We start from the raw sequence: 18,505 nt of genomic DNA, 5'->3' as shown, positions 1-18,505 counted from the left end.
GCTCACTAGCAGAACTCACAACCAGGAATAATGCCATTCATGCCTCCATTTCTCCTTGTGTCTCGAGAATTATAGCTTACTATGGATGTTACTATCACAGCAAAGGATTACATCAATGTTTTAATCTGAGGAAATGAGTCCATTTGTTAGTGGAAGTGAGTATGGAGTATGAATTCAATACATTCAAGTACTGCAGGAAGAGATTGCTCATACTTCTCTGTACAGTTTGTAATAGTATAATATAATTCAAACACAACAAAATGAACATGGTTATCCTATTTTTGGTGCCTAACTCCTTGGTACACAAGCAGGGTGCAGCATTTAAGTACAGCTAAAGCACTGGCAGATATATTAAATGTCTTGTGCAGCTCTATATGCATTTAGCATGTGTTTTTTGGTGCTGTATCCAAAGCCAAGGGACACTCAGGTATAGCCTTCCACAGACATTGGTTGCTGTATTTAACCCTTTTGCTTTGGGATCACAGGCAAAGGAGGTTTCTATGACACTTGGAAATTGTGTGTGTGTGTGTGTGTGTGTGTGTGTGTGTGTGTGTGTGTGTGTGTGTGTGTGTGTGTGTGTGTGTGTGTGAGTGTGTCTGTGGTTGAGGGAAATGGATGGAAGGGCAACATACTAAAAAAAGATTAAACCCAGAAGATAAATTCTAATTAAAAGTAATATTTTGGATGTATGGCTAGTTACTGCACTTTTTTTTTTTTTATATTGAATTTGTTAACCAGGGAATAGCACTGATCCCATTGGACCCCTTTCAGTCTCAGCCTTGGGCAAACATTATTGATACATGACATATTCACAGAAAGTGACAAAATGCAATATATACTTCTGCTATGTACAAAGTGGATATCACAGCTAGCTTAAGGGCATAAAGGCAATAGATAAATGACATTATATACAGCTTGACTGAAAAACACAGTACATACATGCATTAAATATAGAGTTACATAAGATTTGGTATGCTGAAAGAATCACAATTAAAAATAGAGTCAGAGCAAGATATGTACATAGTAATCATGAATGAACAGGTTAAGTTATATTATCTGTGAAATAGCAACTGCATTTTCCTAGTCTTCAAATGTTCTTTTGTGGATGGAAACTGTGGTAGGAGGAATGATCTGTAAGAAAAGAAGGGAGCGCAAAGAAAGTTAAAAGATTTGTAATAAAAGCATGCTCACATCTTCCTACTTCACTAATCTTTATTTCAAAACATACTTGTCAGAACTATAATACATATTAAATTAACTACTGCACTTACAAAAAACAAAAATAAAATAATTGTGACAAACCAACATACCACAAATGATAAGTACTCGTCAGACAGGAATTGTAGCCTATAACCGATCTGATGCATTCTTAACACTAACACAATATGAAAGTAACTTACATTATGACAGGTCATTTAAGACTTTGTTCTTAATTGAAAGTAGGGCAGTAAACTTCTCTGGCCATTTTTCAGCACAATGCCTATAAAATATTTAATTCTAATTATATAAAGTCTACTTAAAAGGCCAACATTCTAATCACACGTACTATATTTGACAACAAAGCTTAAAATGCATCACATAACACAATTACTCATCACTTGAAAAATGCAACAAATGTTGAAACTGTTTTGACTATGAGAGCTTCACAAGCTTTACACTACTTAAACTTGTACAACTGACATCATATCTTCTTCATATTTTATAAAAGTAGTTAATTACTCTGAGGTTGCTTCTAATAGATACTACCTTCCCAGCATAGGTAAAAGAGAAAGAAAACAGGTACTAGGAAGCTCATATCTAAGTACTTTAAAAATGTGGACACTTTAATTAAATGAGATTTTATTAGACTCTGAGAAATCATACAAATAATACAAGGAAGTTCAGCATTTCTGAAAATAAACTGATTTAAGATAAGTACTATGTACTCTACCTTCCAGAAAGGGGTGACAAAATAATGGAAATGCTTAGAAAACACTGAAAAAGAAGCTGTTGCAGACTGTCACAGAAATCATGTTAAGAATCTGCTTCAGTAGTGGGTCATGCAACTGTATAAAGGATAACAGAAAATGTTTCAAGTATACTTTCTGAATTTTACTTAAAGGTGAATTGTTCTTCCTAAAGAAATTTAGATGTCACAAAGCATGTCATAAAATGCCAAAGGTTCACCTGCATTAATACTAACGCCCAGGATAAAAGGGCCCAAAATCACAGTGCAATATTAGCAAATGAAAGTCATAAATCCTTCAAAATAACACTTTAATATGGCATACCATGCTTGCATTTCACTTTTTTCCAAACCCATTTCCTGTTCACTATCCATCTTTCTCCATCGCTTGTCCACCTGTGTGACCATCATCCAAGTAGTAATCAGAGGTGGGTGTTTATCTTTAAGCCTTATAATTTTCTCTTGCACATGCCCAGTTAAGTACTTAAAGAGTGCATGTACAATAGGCATAATGTGGTACAGTTACTTACTTCTTCTTCTGATCTACTCAAAAGCAGCTCTGACCATCGCTGTACATGCATGTTCTGCTCATCCATCATTTAATCTCCACTGAGGCTTCCTGACAAGATGTAAATCTTAGAGACACATGTCAGTCATCTTCTCCAAAGGGAGAGGCAAGAATTATGCCATCACATCCTTCTTCTTCCTTCCTGTTGGCTGTTTCTTGTTGGTAGGACACCAGTGTCCCTAGGGTTGCGGTCAGAATCCTATGTGACAGTACCACACAGTCAGCACTAATGTGGTTTTACATGTGAATAAAATGGTCTTCACCAATTATTCGCATTTAATACTGATTAACAGCTTTGCACCAAAATAATCTGATCTACTAATGCCAGTGTCTGGTTCTGCATCATAAAATTGTCCAAATAGGTGATCTGGACTTGATGGCATGTACTTTGGTCAGCTGGGTATAGAAATATTCTTGGGCTAATAATAAGCAGCTTTGTCTGTGAGCCACACATATGCCAAAGGATATCCATGTCTGGAATCAGGAACTGAATTACTGAAGTACCATTCGTGATATTTTTAGTGACTTGTCCGACCAATGTTAGACTTGAAATGGTTGAATATATTAGCAACATCCATTCGATTAATCAGAGTAGGTTAGTAGAGACCTAATGTAATAATTCAGTATCTCCATTTCCATTTATTTTTTTTTCTTATTCCTGAAAAATAAGTTTACAAAGAGAAAATATACAGACACATGTAGTTGCTTTAGCTGTAATAAAATATTTCACCACTTCTACTGTACTGGCTTGTAATTCCTCTTGCCATAAAAATCCTTTTGTTGAATGGTTCCTTCATGCCCAGGGATACACTACATGTGAATGAAAGCTCAGAAAAGCTTTTTTTCCTGTAAATATTACCATTCCAATAGACAGACAGAAATGTCAAACAACATTTTGACATTCCTGCTACGAAGATGATTAATTATTACTTATGATAAAGTCAGGTACAGTATGCCCCCTTAACATTTCAGAGCTGACACCAAAATAGTTCTGTCATATGATCTTCTGATTGGCAGCTGGAGTATACAATGCATTTCCTCAACTTCATCATATTATCAGTAAATGTTTTACAAATAAAAAACATTATTTGCAACAGTGCATGCACCCCTGCATACTCCATGTTGGGGACTACTCCCTTAACTGACGTCTTAATTTATTATTTTCACTCCAAGATTACTGTCTATCAGAGAAACATTGACCGCTAACACATGATGAAACCCCAGTCTCATTAAGTCTCAAATGTGAACCAGCCTCAGGACAACAACAGAGCACTATATACTATATACTGCTAAATGGGACTATTAAAAGGTTATTTGAGCTCTGGTGACCTGAGCAAGCAACTTTAAGCTGATAATCTGACCTCTGAAAAAATGTGAATGATAATTTATCACATTATGAGTAAATATTTGACAAATAAAAAGCAAAATTTTCAAGGACACATGCACCTCTGCATTCCCATGTAGAATTATGTAGGGAGAACATCAGCAGCATCAGCAGCCTCATAGTTCCCATTATATACATGGGGTTGGGGTGTCATGTCACTTGTTGCCATTTCTCTCTATTCAATGTCTCTCCTACCTTCTGTACGTATGTGCCTGAGTATGCATATATGTTTGTGTGTGTGTGTGTGTGTGTGTGTGTGTGTGTGTGTGTGTGTGTGTGTGTGCGTGTGTGTGCGCGAGCGTGTATGTGCGAGCGTGTGTGTGTGCATCTTTGTGTGTGTATGTGTGCTTATATCCATTTCATGTGTATGTGTGCTTATATGCATTTCTGTGTCCGTGTGTTTCTGTGTATGTGATACTGGTTGTACACTATTGCTTTGTCTGCAGTGTCATACAGTGTGTTAGCCATTTTTAATTGTGTGATTAGAATGTAAATAATGGATTACATTGTTATTTTTGACTACACAAGTTAGACTTCCTTGAGTCTATTCTTGTTCTATGAAGTTGATATTTTTGACATCAGTGTGGGCAGAGCTGACCACTTCAGGTGTAAGTTAAGTTGTGGTCATGTTGCAGAAAGGAGGAGTGGAATGAATTGTCCTTTTCTGGCCTTATGCTTAGCAAATGTCTGTATACTATTGTGTTATCCATATCTCTTGACTTTGTAATGTTGATATTCATTTTGTTCTAACAAAGTATAGTTTCATTCCCTCCCTTCATTTTGGTGGTGAGTTTTACCTTGAATAAAGCCTTGTTTCTTTTGATTAGTGCACTCTTTTTGGATGTAGTTGGCTTTTACTCTTTGCAACAGGCTGGGTAAAGTTTGAAGTAATTGTATAATCTTCAATTAAATCATTTATTTAGTTTGTAATTGCAACATTTAGCCTTATTGTAGAATTTTCTACTGCTGTAGCCTTTATCCATGTTGTTGTTTAAACTGCTGTGGAAGGCCTTAAAATATTTGCAAATTGATTGAAATGGGGTTTAATGTAATATTGCCACAGAAAACTGACATAACTTGATTGTTTAGGGTGACATATTTGCTATTTGAAAAATCCTAAAAGACAACACTGTATTGATTCTGTTTGTTTTTTGTGCATATTCTGAACGTCATGTTATTATAGTAAGAGTGAAAATGAAATATGTTCAGCTTAGCACAACTACAAAGGATGCTTGTCAGGATGATATCAAGTATTTTTCTACCAGGTGTTGGTATTTCTAATATATGTCTAAGAGTGCTGTTATTTATGGCCTAGTAGCTCTTTTCTCAGATTACTGTTTTTTTCCTCAAAGATAATAAATAATCATGTTCTAGTGTGTGCTAGCTCATTGTTAATGGAACCAACTACAGTGAGCAAGAAGATATAGATATCCTACTGGAAAAAAAGTACCATTATATCCTACTGGCAAAAAGTACCTTTATCTCCCCTCCAGCCTCTCCTCAGGAAATACCATCAAATATAACTTCTGCAGCTATAATTAGGGAGCAGGTCATCAATGTACTCACTGAGGTCAAGAACACTGCATCAATGGGCCTCAACAGTTTCCCCATTGCCTTCTAAACAGCTTAAATCATGACCTATAAGGCTGTCTGACATCGCTATTTAACTGTAGCCTCCAAATGGGCTTCATGTCTCATGAATGGAGAAAGGGAACCTTTTTCACCCTGCACAAAGGCAGGTTATCTACAGACCTTTGAAACTACAGACCCATAAATCTCACTAGCCTCCTGTGCAAAGCTATGGGAAAAATTATCATGGAAATTATCAACAATGATGCAGGAAACTTCCAGTCACTAGACTCAATCAGTTTGGTTTCTCCAAGGGCAGGTCATGCATATGCCATCTGGTAGACTTCTTTCAGAAAGTCACCAAAACAATGGATCAGGGCAAAATAGTTCACACTGCCTACTTTGAATTGGCCAAGGCATTTCACATTATACCCCACTCGGGCATTGTTGATAAACCAAAGAGGTTGGGTGTATAGACCCTTATGTCACCATTTGGATAGCCAGCTGGTTGACAGACAGGACCCAGGAAGTTGAAGTTGGGGAGTCTACCTCTACAAAGGGAGTAGGTATCAATGGGTCCCTTGGGGATTCTTCCTTGGACCACTCCTTTTTGACACCTGCTTCACTTGAAGTCAAGGCCAACATCAAGGCTGTCTCGATGAACAAATTTGCAGGCAATGGCAAATTAAGAGCAGACATAGAATCCTGTCTGAGTCTAGTATTCTCCAATAAGTGTGACACAGACAATTTCCAGTTTCAGAGCCATGGACTAAAATTGAATGCCAAGAAATGTATAATAGTGCCCTTCAGGAAGACAGCTACATCTGGTAACTGTCATGTTGAGAAAAGACCCATAAAAGTTGACCCAGTAGTCAGAAACTTTGGAACAAACATAGACAGCAGTATAGACCATGACGTGTCTATGGTAGTGAGGAAATCATTATGTGTTGTGCAACTTATATGTTTCTTGTAGTCTAGTGTGAACTACTTTATGGCAAAAATGTCTTTCTAGAACCCTACTTCTGAAATCTGACAACTGAAACAGGACAAGTTACCTTCTTGAACAGTGGGCAAAACCATATATTGATTAAGAAATTAATGAAATTAGTCTACATTTTATTTGCATTGACATCCCTAAGCTAAACTCAGTTGTCATGACTCATGATAACATTAACTGCAACTTTAACACCAAGTATGATCCAGGCAGTAATTTTGACTAATAGGTTCATAGGTTCATAGGTTCATAGGTAGGTACTAGGCTATTAGCCCAAGGGCCTACGTAAGCCTAGCCAACAAGGTTCCCTGGCTTACACCACACAAGAAAGTTATTTTCCTGTGCCACTGTCGAGCAGAGACACAGAAGTGATCCCCTAGGTGTATTTCATATTTCCCATCCAGTCATCAAGATTTTTCTTGAACAGTGCTAATGAAGAACTTTGCTTGACATAGATGGGTAGCCTGTTCCAGGGTATGGGAAGTCTCTGGGACAGGAATCTATCCCTCCAGCATGTCCTGTTTATTGTTGTGACAAGGTTTAGGTCCCTAGAGCGAGTAGCTCAGAAGGACTGGGATTTCTTTAGGTTTAGCATGTCCAACAGCTCTAGGTTTGACATAGCTTTATATGTTAGGCAGAGATCACCTTGGAGTAGGTGATATGCTAAGAGATAAAGCTGGAGTTTCTTGAGACAGTCAGTGTAGGACTTTTGTTTGAGGCCAGTAATCCTATTTGTGAGGTACTTCTGTGGCCTTTCCAGCTGCTGCAGATGTCTTCTGAGGTACATTCCAAAAGGGATGTTGTACTCTATAATGGGTCTAATGAGTGTCAAGTAGAGGGGAACAATGACCTCTTTTTCCTGGATGAGAATCCTTTTATGATGAAGTGTGCCAAGTAGAAGGACTTCCTGACTACTGTGGCGATGTGACTTTCAAAGGAGAGACTACTGTCCACCTGGGTCCCAAGGTCTCTTATCACACATTCGGTGTTAAGTAGATTGCTGCCTATGTGGTAGTTCATGGGTACAGAGTTTTTTCCAAAGGGGATGACACTGCACTTTTTGGCATTGAGCTTGAGACCATGGCTCTGACACTAGGCATCTGTCTCAGCGAGGCCCTTCTGTAGGATGTCCACATAATTTGGGGACTTGACTATGGCTCCTAGTTTGCACTCGTCTCCGAACATCGTTAGCCAGAGGCCTTCTGTGTTAGCCTGTACTTCAGAGAAGTATTTACCAAACAGGAGGAGTCCCAAGACTGAACCCTGTGCTACTCCACTTGTCACTGGTTTGAGGTCCGATTTGGAGTCTGCAACTTTTACAGTGTGGGTTCTGTCAGTGAGGCAGTTGGCAACCCATCTTGTGATGTAGGGATTTATACCTAGTTTAGTGAATTTAGCTATAATTCCAGAATGGGGGATGGTGTCGAAAGCCTTGATGAGGTCAAGATCGGCTGTGTGAACCACCTTACCCTCATCTACGGCTTTGGTGACTGCCTCAAAGAAGTCGATCAGGTTCAGGAGGCATGATCTGCCTTTCACTAACCTGAACTGGGTGGGATCCGGAGAGGTTACCAGTGTCTTTGTTTATGAGTTCCATGATGATACATTCCATGGCCTTGCAGACCAGGCTCATCAGGCTAATAGGTCGATAGTTCACGGGATCAGTGGTGGCTCCCCCTTTGTGGAGTGGGATAACTGTTGCTGTGTGCCATTCAGTGGGCACAAAGCTTGATGCGAGGCTATTATTGAACATGGTGCTTAAGTGGGGAGCCATTTTGTTCTGACGTTTGTGTAAAACGCAGCCTGGTATGTTGTCCGGTCCCATGGATGCTGTGTTTTTGGCTTTAGAGAGTGCAACTTTTACCTGCGTAATTCTGATTACAGGGACTCTGCATTCTTCCTGTATAGATATGGGCCCTTTAGGCGGTGGGGGGGGGTAAAGTTAGCACTGAACCTATCTGCCAGGATGTTGGCAATATCAGTTTTTTCTGTAATTTTCGTGCCGTTGTGCTGTTACTCAGAGCAGATCTGGGTGTTGCCATCGAGATTCTTGACAATAGACTTAAGTCATAGATTATGGATATTGCTTCACTAAATGTGATTCAACCATCAGAACACATAATAATCTGTAGTCTCAGCCATAAAAATTCAGTCATAATTATAACAGCAGCCCTCCCGTTTTTGAAGGTTATAGTTTTACTATTAGTAAATATCCTTCTTAAACTGATTGAGGTCATAATACCTCACACCATTAATGAAATTCCTATCCTATCTCTAAATGGAACTTCAAGGATAAGCTACTGAAAAGGAATATATATATATGAAGTCCTGCATCTTCTCTCAACCTGCAAATTTATGAGGACCACACACCAAAGAAATATTGATAATCTGAACATCTCCCATAAGTATAATCCTATCCTAAAGCTATGAATTCGGAGGCCATGTTTAGGACAGTTAGTTGGTTTAGTGATTGTAAATGCATGTATTTAACAAAATACTGTACCCTTAAGTTTGATAAGTCTTTATCTTCAACATTAAGTATTGCAGTAGCCCTAAATATTTTGTACATATGTATGTATGTATGTATGTATGTATTTATTTATTTATTGCATTTGTTAACTGGGTTAGTAAAATGTTCTCAGAATGCATTTCACATACAACCTGGGACAAGAAGGCAGAAATAAGTACATTCATAACAAAGAATACAAGCTGAATTTACAGCAAAACATAACCAATAAAAACAACAAGCTCAAACAAAATGTAAGCTGAATTTGCAAAACATGAGTATTTAGCTTGATATAAATTGCATATATTTAATTTGTACATGTGCATTGAAATAATATAGTTAAAAAAAAGAGTACCACAGACATTATTTTACAAAATGTACAAGCCAAGTACATTTTTTACCAAAATATTCCAGTGAGTAAGGAACAACATCAGATGCAGTGTGCAAGAAAAGATAATCTTAGCAGGATTCATTGTCATTCATGGTTGCAGGCTTAAAGCACAATGATATATGGTACTTGGTCAGTATCAATAAAACATATTCATGAATTGTCCTAAAGCATCCAATTTATTATCTGCATGACTGAACTGCATTATCAATTTGTCTGATATTGTCTGTGGTATTAGTCCATCAGGCTAGTGCATGTTTACTAAAAGCCTTTTCAGTAACTGAAAGTTTGAAAGTGGACCTAATTAAAAAAAAAAATCCTTCAGAACCTCGAAGAGTCTAGGATTGTTCCATGGCAGGAGTCGTGTACTGCAGAGGTGGATAGTACCTCTCACTCAATAACTTAAGTGTAAAAATGTGTTAAGAGGTAGTGATATCACTGTCATGTGTAACCACTTGTATTTATATCCAGTGTGATGCAGTGACATTCACTTTTACTGCCTGGATGGATGAATGAATGAATGAATGAATGAATGAATGAATGAATGAATGAATGAATGAATGAAGCTCAGTGTTTTGCATTGTGTTATCTGCAGTCCAAACAATATTGTGTGGTTACAGCAGTGCACAGATGGTGAGGCCATGCTCATGCCTCTGTATGATTACATTGAGATAGCTTGCTCTTCTGACATCTGAGGTAGGATAGTTAGATATTCCATAGACAATCATAAGCTGTGTCAGTGTTTTGCTAATGGCTTGTTCTCTGTGCAAGTTGTGAATGATAAAGTGTTGTTGAAAGCAAATCCTAGACATTTGTGGATATCTGGAGTTGGCAGTGATATATTTGTGTGTTCAGTGATAATGACATCAGAGTCATTTCAATGTGTTTGGGGTTCTAAGCAACATCTAGCCTGTCTCTAGTTAATCACTTTCAGAGTCGTGTTAAGTTCTATTTGTCACTTAGGGTTACAGTTGCAGAAACATGTACTGTTATTCTGAATTTCAGTGTTCAGTTTACATCTTTGCTATTGTTATGAATTGTTTTTGTTTTATTCTCCTCCATTCGAGTTCATCCCAGGAGGTTACAGTATAACAGTCCATTGTCTCTTCCATTCCTATCGGCCACACCCTTGCCCAAATTTCCATTTTGGTCAAGACATAACTCTCTCTCATCTCTCAACACATAAACACCACTCAGTAAAATTAAAAATGAAACACATAGCTTTTCTCTTACATTTAGTGCCAGCCATCTAACTTCCGCTGACTCGAAGAATACACTTCTTAAAGCAAGCTGAAGAAATGCTTAGAGCTGGACATTTGCATAACACCAATCCTGAAAAAGTTTCTCCTGGGAAGTCCTGCTATTAAAATTCATGACAAATATTTGGACAAGTCTGATTTGCAATCAGATGAACATCCCCATCACAGAAAATATTTTATTTCGCATAATTGTAGTGCTACCCATATACAACTGTAGTTTTAACTGCTAGCAATAAAGTAAAAAAAAATCTGAGTACAGTTTAAAACTAACTAAGGGGAAATATTTGCATTCTTAAACATAGCTGTTAAATAAAAACATAAACAGTATTCTAGCCTTTAACCATCACCTGTCTATAGTAGTGAGGAAATCATTCTTTGTTGTGCAGCTTATAAACAAAGGTATGATATCCAGGTCCAAGGAAGTCATTATTTCACTGTATTCACAATTCATCAGACCTGTCACTGAGTACAATGCCCCATTTGGTATGTACCAAACCAGGCATATCCAACAATTGGTATTTCCACAGAGGTTCCTCACTAAAAGAATACAGTGTGTAAGTAACATGTCCTGTGCAGACCACCTCAAGGCCAGGTCTATATTAGATCATCGAAGGTTTAATAGTTTGAATCACTAAAGATCAATCTTTAGTGATCGAACTATTAAAACTTTGAATGTTTATAAAAATATATTCAAAACAAAAAAAGAAAAACTAAAGGGTGTAGCCCCCTTGCACCCCCCCACACCCCCACTACTTAAATATACCAACTCCGAGACCGCACCACTTTGAAGTAAATGGAAATCTCCCCTTACGGAGATTTCCATTTAACCATTCGATGTTCTGCACCTTCGCTATTCTCGTGTAGACATATCAGCTTCGATATTGTCAGTCTTCGAGAATATTATATAGACCCTCAAGGCCCTATCCCTCTCTTTTGTCACCTACAGGCTATTGAGGGAAAATCTGTAACTGGCATACAGAGCATTGTTAGACCCCACTCTGATGCACCTTCCTGTATTTCTGTAAAATAAACATCACCAGAATAACCCATTCTAAAGACTTAAACCTTGCCTGTGATATAAATAGGACCTGCTGGAGAGGCAGGTATGTGTCCTAGAAACTACTCCTTCTCTGGAACAGGCTCACTATCCATGTGAAGCAGAGTTCCTCCCTAACCCAATTCAAGTGTACCTTGAATAATTGGATGGGAAACAGGATATTCATCCCTGGTTTGGCATCTATGTCTCTAATGGACACAGGCAGACTGTAAACACTTCATCTCCCAGAACCCTGCTTGTAAATGTTTCATCTCCCAAGCTCATGCTTTCACTTATCAAGGGTACCAGAGCTTGTCAGACATTTGGGATGCATGCCTGTGCTTAAAAGGGCCCTTGTGGTTGGTAGCCTAGTAAACCCCTGTGACCCTAAATACTACTTTTTCTTTAATTTCTTATGTGTTCAACATATTAAAACTCTCTTTACAAAACATTTGGCACTGCTGCTTTGGTGCTCTCTTATTCAGGGGTTTTAAACATCTGTCACTCCCACTATAACACATTATTCAAAATACCTACCAATATTTAAATTCACTCCCAAAAGACTACAGTAAATTAACATGCACCTTAGAAGATACAACAGATTGGATATCCAGGCTCAGAAATTCTCTTTTATAATGTTAATTAATAATTTTGGCACGTTCACATCAGTTTTACTTTGATATATAATTGCCCTCTACTTTCACTTTGGGCCACTATCTAATCTTTGAAAAGCCATAAGAGTAACACTGTAATGAACAGAAAGACCTAGGCATTCTGAGCTCAAAAGTACATGGTACAGCTCATACAAACTATGAGTAAAATCTGTAGTAATGCGTATTGATATAGTACAAAAAACAGGAGCAAATATTTTTTTTTACAGTAGCATGGCTTCTGGAAATGGTATTGCATCACAACTGCTCATATGCATTTCTCTAACTTTATCTGTGAACATAAGGAAAGTGTCATAAACTTTTCAAATACTGAAGACACAATATCTACAATTTCTTCACTCAGTCTGTATGCCAAGAGAAGTGTGAGGTAAATAAAATATGCTAACAAACCCTGAATTAACATAATCTCAAGTCCATGTTGACATGCATGTCTGCATTGCATTAGTGTACTGCTAATCAGCTTATAATGTAGCACACAAGGCAAAGAATGGAGATGTGAAGAAGGATGAGTGTGAGTGCTCTCAGTAACTTACTCCTAGCCATTAACAGTGCATGACATATAAATCTACATAGTACATAACATATAATGAGTTGAGGAGAGACAAGGAAATGAGGACATAAGAGCAGAAGCCAAAGTAGCTCCAGCTGCAGAAAAGATAAAAAAAAAACAGACTATGGAGGTTCAAGCCCACATGCAGAAAATCAGTAGACAATCTAGTGAAGAAGATTTGAAAAAGACATGAAGAAGGCAAGAGGAAACAAAGATATCCAGCAAAGAGGGGGATGGATTGTGTGAGAGGAGATCTGTGACAGTCAAGCATGAGTGTTAAAGAAGGTACTGAAGTGAGAGAGATGATGACAGTTAACACAACACTCCCACCCCATGTAGACAATGGGAAAAAAGGGAACTGGTGATAATGATAAGTTTTCAAACTACATGTGCAAAAGTATTGGAAAATGGCAACTTAATTTTAACAGCCTTTATAGACCTTGTAAAATATGCCTACCCATGCTATCATCAAGACTAGCCTTAAATGGATTCAAAGCAGTACTTTGTTTGACCTGTAGTAGTAATTTATTCCATAGGCTGGGAATATGTTGAGTTAGAAACCAATTTCTCAGGTGAGTCCTTTTTATTTGATGGTGCACATTGAGGTCCCTAGCACAGGTGTTGTAGAGCCATGAGTTTTGTAAAGAAAAAGAAGGTCAAATGGGACGTGGTCTTGCTCAAAAAGCAAAACATGCATCACCTCAGAGCAGCATGTACACTACTGAGTATAGCAAGAGTTGCGCTAATCGATCATGACATTTGAAAGCTTTGAGATCTTTGATTTTCAATGGATTGGATGTTTGGTGCCTTTCTAGTTTGGCAATGTGCTTCAATTTATACATGCCAACAAAAGTCTACACAGGAGGTCCATTAGATTGCCAAGGGTCTGAGTAATAGACACTTTCTTACATTATTTATGATATATTTTTAAAGGGTATTTAAACCTTGTTGCTAGCTATATTAATGACAACAATGGCTTTGGGCAATTATATGATTAGCAGCCTTGTAATAAAGTACAGGAATCTTCCTTTGTAGCATTAGATCTTAAGTCACTGTTTACTAAAATATTAAGTAATTATGCTAATGATGCACTGAAACAAAACTCAGATAAATATTCAACATTACCCATGAGCTAAATTTATCAGCCAGTAGATTCAGTATGTCACCCTGGTCAAAGAAGGTTGTGCCATTTATGACCAGTTCTGCACACTGCTGCATTTTACCTTTATGATTCTTGACATAGCTGAAGAAGTCCTTGTCATTAGCCTTATCCTGTGAGGCTACCCTGACCTTGTAACTGGCCTTGTTGGATTTTATCAGACCTTTTTATTTCTTGTTAAGCTGAATCAGAGTGCTCTTATCTCTGTGAGAGTTGCTCTTTCATTTTATCTCTGCTTTTTTTTTCTTTTGTTATATACCCTGTTAAGGTAAAGATTGCACCAGTGTTTTTTGCAGCCAATTGCATGTTTGTACATGTGACCTGATGTTAATTGTCTTAGGTAACAATGTTTATATTTCAGGAAGCATTTCATAAATAATTGGCAGGAGTAACAATAAAACACACCAGTTACAAATAGTTATACAGATGCTGTTTTATCTGTCTAGAAGCATCAGTAGTGTGTATTAAATGTAGACAATGGGTGGTATTCACACTCCTGGACTTTGTCTGTGTATAGTGGCAATCTGCCAAAAATTGCACTATGTCGTTATGCAAAATAGTCAGCAGATGTTATTCATACTGACTGTAAATGTGCAGATATGCTGAAGATACACATTATGTGAAGAGAAATAGTGAGAGGCCAATTACATGCCTAAAATGACATGTACATTGGCATAATATTGCTTTTCATAGAGATAAACATAAAAGTCCCTCATTTGCATGCAAAATACATAAAATACCCTGAACCTATGTGCATAAGTGTAGCATTTGGGATTATTCAAGTTAAGTGCAAAATTAGTTATGGAAACTATAAACTTTTTAAAGTTAGAAAAAATAATGGGAGGATGTCAGTTTAAAGCAGTTGAAAATGATGTAAGATTATTGAGTTCACATATTTTATTCATATGATGGACACATTTGCAATGGTTTTGGTGAATACTATAAGTTGTCATTTGTAAATAAGAAATCATTGCAGCATTAGTGGAAATAATTAAAGATCAGTGCAAATTCATTTACGTTGGTGTATTTTAGTGATTGCACATACTTGATAGAAATGCAGTTATTTATTTCAGAAGTAGTGATGTGGCAAAGCTGTTTTTGATTCAACATATGTTTTTACTAGGAGATTCCTCTTATCACTGATGAATGAGAATTGACAGTATTATGGTTTCAGGAAAGTGTCATTCCCCTTAGCCTGGGAAGCTATCCTGACCTTGTAACTGACCTGGTTGGACTTTATCAAATCTTTTAATTTCTTGTTAAGCTGAATCAGAGCACTCTTGTCTCTGTGAAAGTTGATCTTTCATTTTGCCTATGCCTTTTTTTTCTTTTGTTACATACCCTGTTAAAGTAAAGATCCCACTGGGGTCTAAGGAAAAGTCAGGTTTTGTTAGCAAACTGCTTTCTGTACTAACGTGAATGTGTTCTTATTAGTGCAAACATGTTTTCAGCACAACGTTACGTGGTTGGACTCTGCATGTGTATTTCATTATGGTGGTTGTGTCACATAACTTTTTTTTCTGAAGACAGGAGGCATGGTTTCATTGCTGTGTTCTTTGACTGGTGAGGTATTTGTGTGTGTGTGTGTGTGTGTGTGTGTGTGTGTGTGTGTGTGTGTGTGTGTGTGTGTGTGTGTGTGTGTGTGAGTATGACTGTGGCAATGTGCAGTAATGATACAGAACAAGGGACCAAGACAGAGAAAGGGCAACTGAAATAACGTTTATGGGATCAGCAGGCATCTACATGGATTGCAAAGTTGATAGAATAGATGTGACTCTATGTTTTACAACAAATCTGTAGATGGGACAGAAATGTGACTATGAATCCCAACTAGACAAAAGAATACTTCATTTATGTATGGCGTTTTACATGATTTGATATTTATATCTTATTTTAAGTTCATTTGTTTAGGCTTATTTATGGCCATCAATCATTAATGTAAATGGCCTCTATGAGTTGTAGCCTGGCTACACACATTTGTGGCCACTGCAGATACCTGTCATGCATTCACACAAAGATAATGAATACCAGACAATGTAGAATAGATAATTAATTTTCTAGTATATGCAGAATGCTTACAGTATTATCATAATTTATTTTGCAGGTGGTCTGTGGGCAATATATTTATAATTTGGAGAGGAGCAGAACATGAATTCAGTCTTTTTTGAATATATATATAATGTACTGCTAAATATGTTTTTAAGATATAAGTTGCAATACTTAAAGCAGAAGTATTACTATGAATGAAATCATCATCCCTATGTTTAACATGCCATTTATTTGCATCATACCAGTATACATCCATGTTTTATCTTAAAGAACATTACATATAATAAGATATGTAACATATTACTGATGGTAAAATATGCAATGATCGCTTTGATTGCTTAGATGTTTTTCTAGTGAAGTCATAGCAAGGGTCTGCAATATAAGTATGTTAAAGTATGCCAGACCAAAGTTGCTCAGTGAAAGAGATACGATGGCATATCCCATATTTACAGGAAAGAAAATGATGATTTATATATGTGTGAAAGAAAGAAAAAACATAAGAATGAAAAAAAATGAGTACTTTTCAGTAGTGAGATGCTCTATTAACTTTAATAGACATACTCAAGATACAGAGAAAATTATGAGCAGACATTGTGGTATGTTTATCTCCTTTGAAGTCTTACAAACACTAAGAGTTAATTCCAGATTTGTATAAAAATAATGAAGAGTGTGAAACTGAACAAGGCAGGCAAATAAGTTAGCAGAAGGATAATTTCTCATGTCTGAAATGTGCACAATGTAAATATACCACAAAGCATATGCAATGTATTTATCCAATTATTGGCAAGAAAGATAATCATGACATGTTTGCAACATGTGATGCATATAACAAATGTGAGACATTCTGTATTAACAAATACAATAGAAGGTTAATGGAATGTATTTGCAAACATTATTCAGAAATAAGTAAATAAACACGTGTGAATAAAGCTGTTGCAAAATGATTTTTTCAGTACTCTTCAAATTACCAAATTAGAAAATAATTTAGTGACTTATTTAATATAATAGGCAGAAATGAATATAAGTGGACACATAAACTAAGGTCAGATAAACTATCAGTAATTAATGGACATATCAATAAAAGAACCCCAGTTTCCTATATGATGCACTTTTTTTGTATACCTGTAAACATGCATGTGAACTTGCATGCACACACATGCAGACATACACACGTTTACAACATAAACACAAACATGCATACACAATCACACAAAAAACTGTGCTCAATCACATCTGGGTGCGTTTTATATATATATATATATATATATATATATATATATATGTATATATATATATATATATATATATATATATATATAGAGAGAGAGAATAGATAATTAATTTTCTAGTATATGCAGAATGCTTACAGTATTATCATAAAATACTGCTCCAAGCGAATAAAGAAAAATGTCTTTAATTTGTTTCATTCATTCAACTAGTAAACAAATTGTGGTCTTTTTATGAATTGTATGTGTCTGACAATGTCAGGGTTATATTATTTCAGCCACCTAATATGCATTACAAGAAGTGACAGCTTCAAATTAAAAAAAATACAATATTTAAATAAGTTAAATTTTTTGATTTGCAAAAATATTTTTGTACTGAGAGTGGTAATCCATTTTTATAGTTGCAGTTGAACCATCAGTACTCTAAATCAGCTGATTATAGTTACTATTTCACTTGATGAAATCACAAGGGATCAGATACATTTCATTTGCTTACTACAGTCATCAAGAACTGGGAAAAAGATGCTTTGACATTAAAATATTTTAATAAAGATGTATTTTTGTACCACAGCATTACCCCTTGTTAACATGTACAACACTCTGGGAGTGGTGGGAGCCACTACAACGCAACTGTATTCTGAAAGGTCTCAGCTGAAACGAGAAATCGAAGGACCTGGAAGTTACACAATGTTTGCACCAAGCAATGAGGCCTGGGCTGCCCTACCTGCAGTAAGATGGCATTTACTTTTTCTAATGTTAATGATTTTTGTATATCTTTGCATGCATCTATATGTTCATTATATTATTTTCAACTGTGTGTGCATTTGCATGAATCTATATTTTCTGCCTGCTTATAACTTTATTTATTTATCCAATATTCTGATAACAAGATAGGTAGACTGATCCTGTGTTGACCACTTGAGACATGACCAGTACATGAGGCATTAAAAAGTCATAATCAATAAACTTATAATGCCAATGGTAGGCAATGAAAATCCCAGATCCTGAAATATGGTTAGCTGATTTGTAAAAATATTTTCTGTGTAATATGTATGAATTTCCTAACATGTTAAGAATAGCAGTTATGGGGAGAAATACAAAATAAGTTATTATCTGACAATGGCCACTCAACTAACTGATAAGTAAATTAAATTCATAAATTAGGCCAATGAAACATATAAAATATTTAGCAGCAAATTGC

At 36.5% G+C, this 18,505-nt stretch overlaps 1 protein-coding gene across 1 annotated transcript in view; it reads left to right on the top strand.

Moving 5' to 3' along the window:
* TGFBI (transforming growth factor beta induced) overlaps nucleotides 1-18,505 on the top strand; it is a 270,562-nt gene that overhangs the window by 90,586 nt on the left and 161,471 nt on the right. Inside the window, exon 4 of the mRNA XM_044069218.1 lies at nucleotides 17,876-18,033. Within this exon, the coding sequence (XP_043925153.1) occupies nucleotides 17,876-18,033 (158 nt within the window). The remainder of the gene's footprint in view (nucleotides 1-17,875; nucleotides 18,034-18,505) is intronic.

The sequence above is a fragment of the Protopterus annectens genome, chromosome 4.part0 (assembly GCF_019279795.1).
Source record: "Protopterus annectens isolate FY-2018-M chromosome 4.part0, PAN1.0, whole genome shotgun sequence".
NCBI classification, from domain to species: domain Eukaryota; kingdom Metazoa; phylum Chordata; order Ceratodontiformes; family Protopteridae; genus Protopterus; species Protopterus annectens.
Note: the sequence above shows the minus strand (reverse complement) of the source record. Positions and strands in the feature narration are given on the sequence as shown.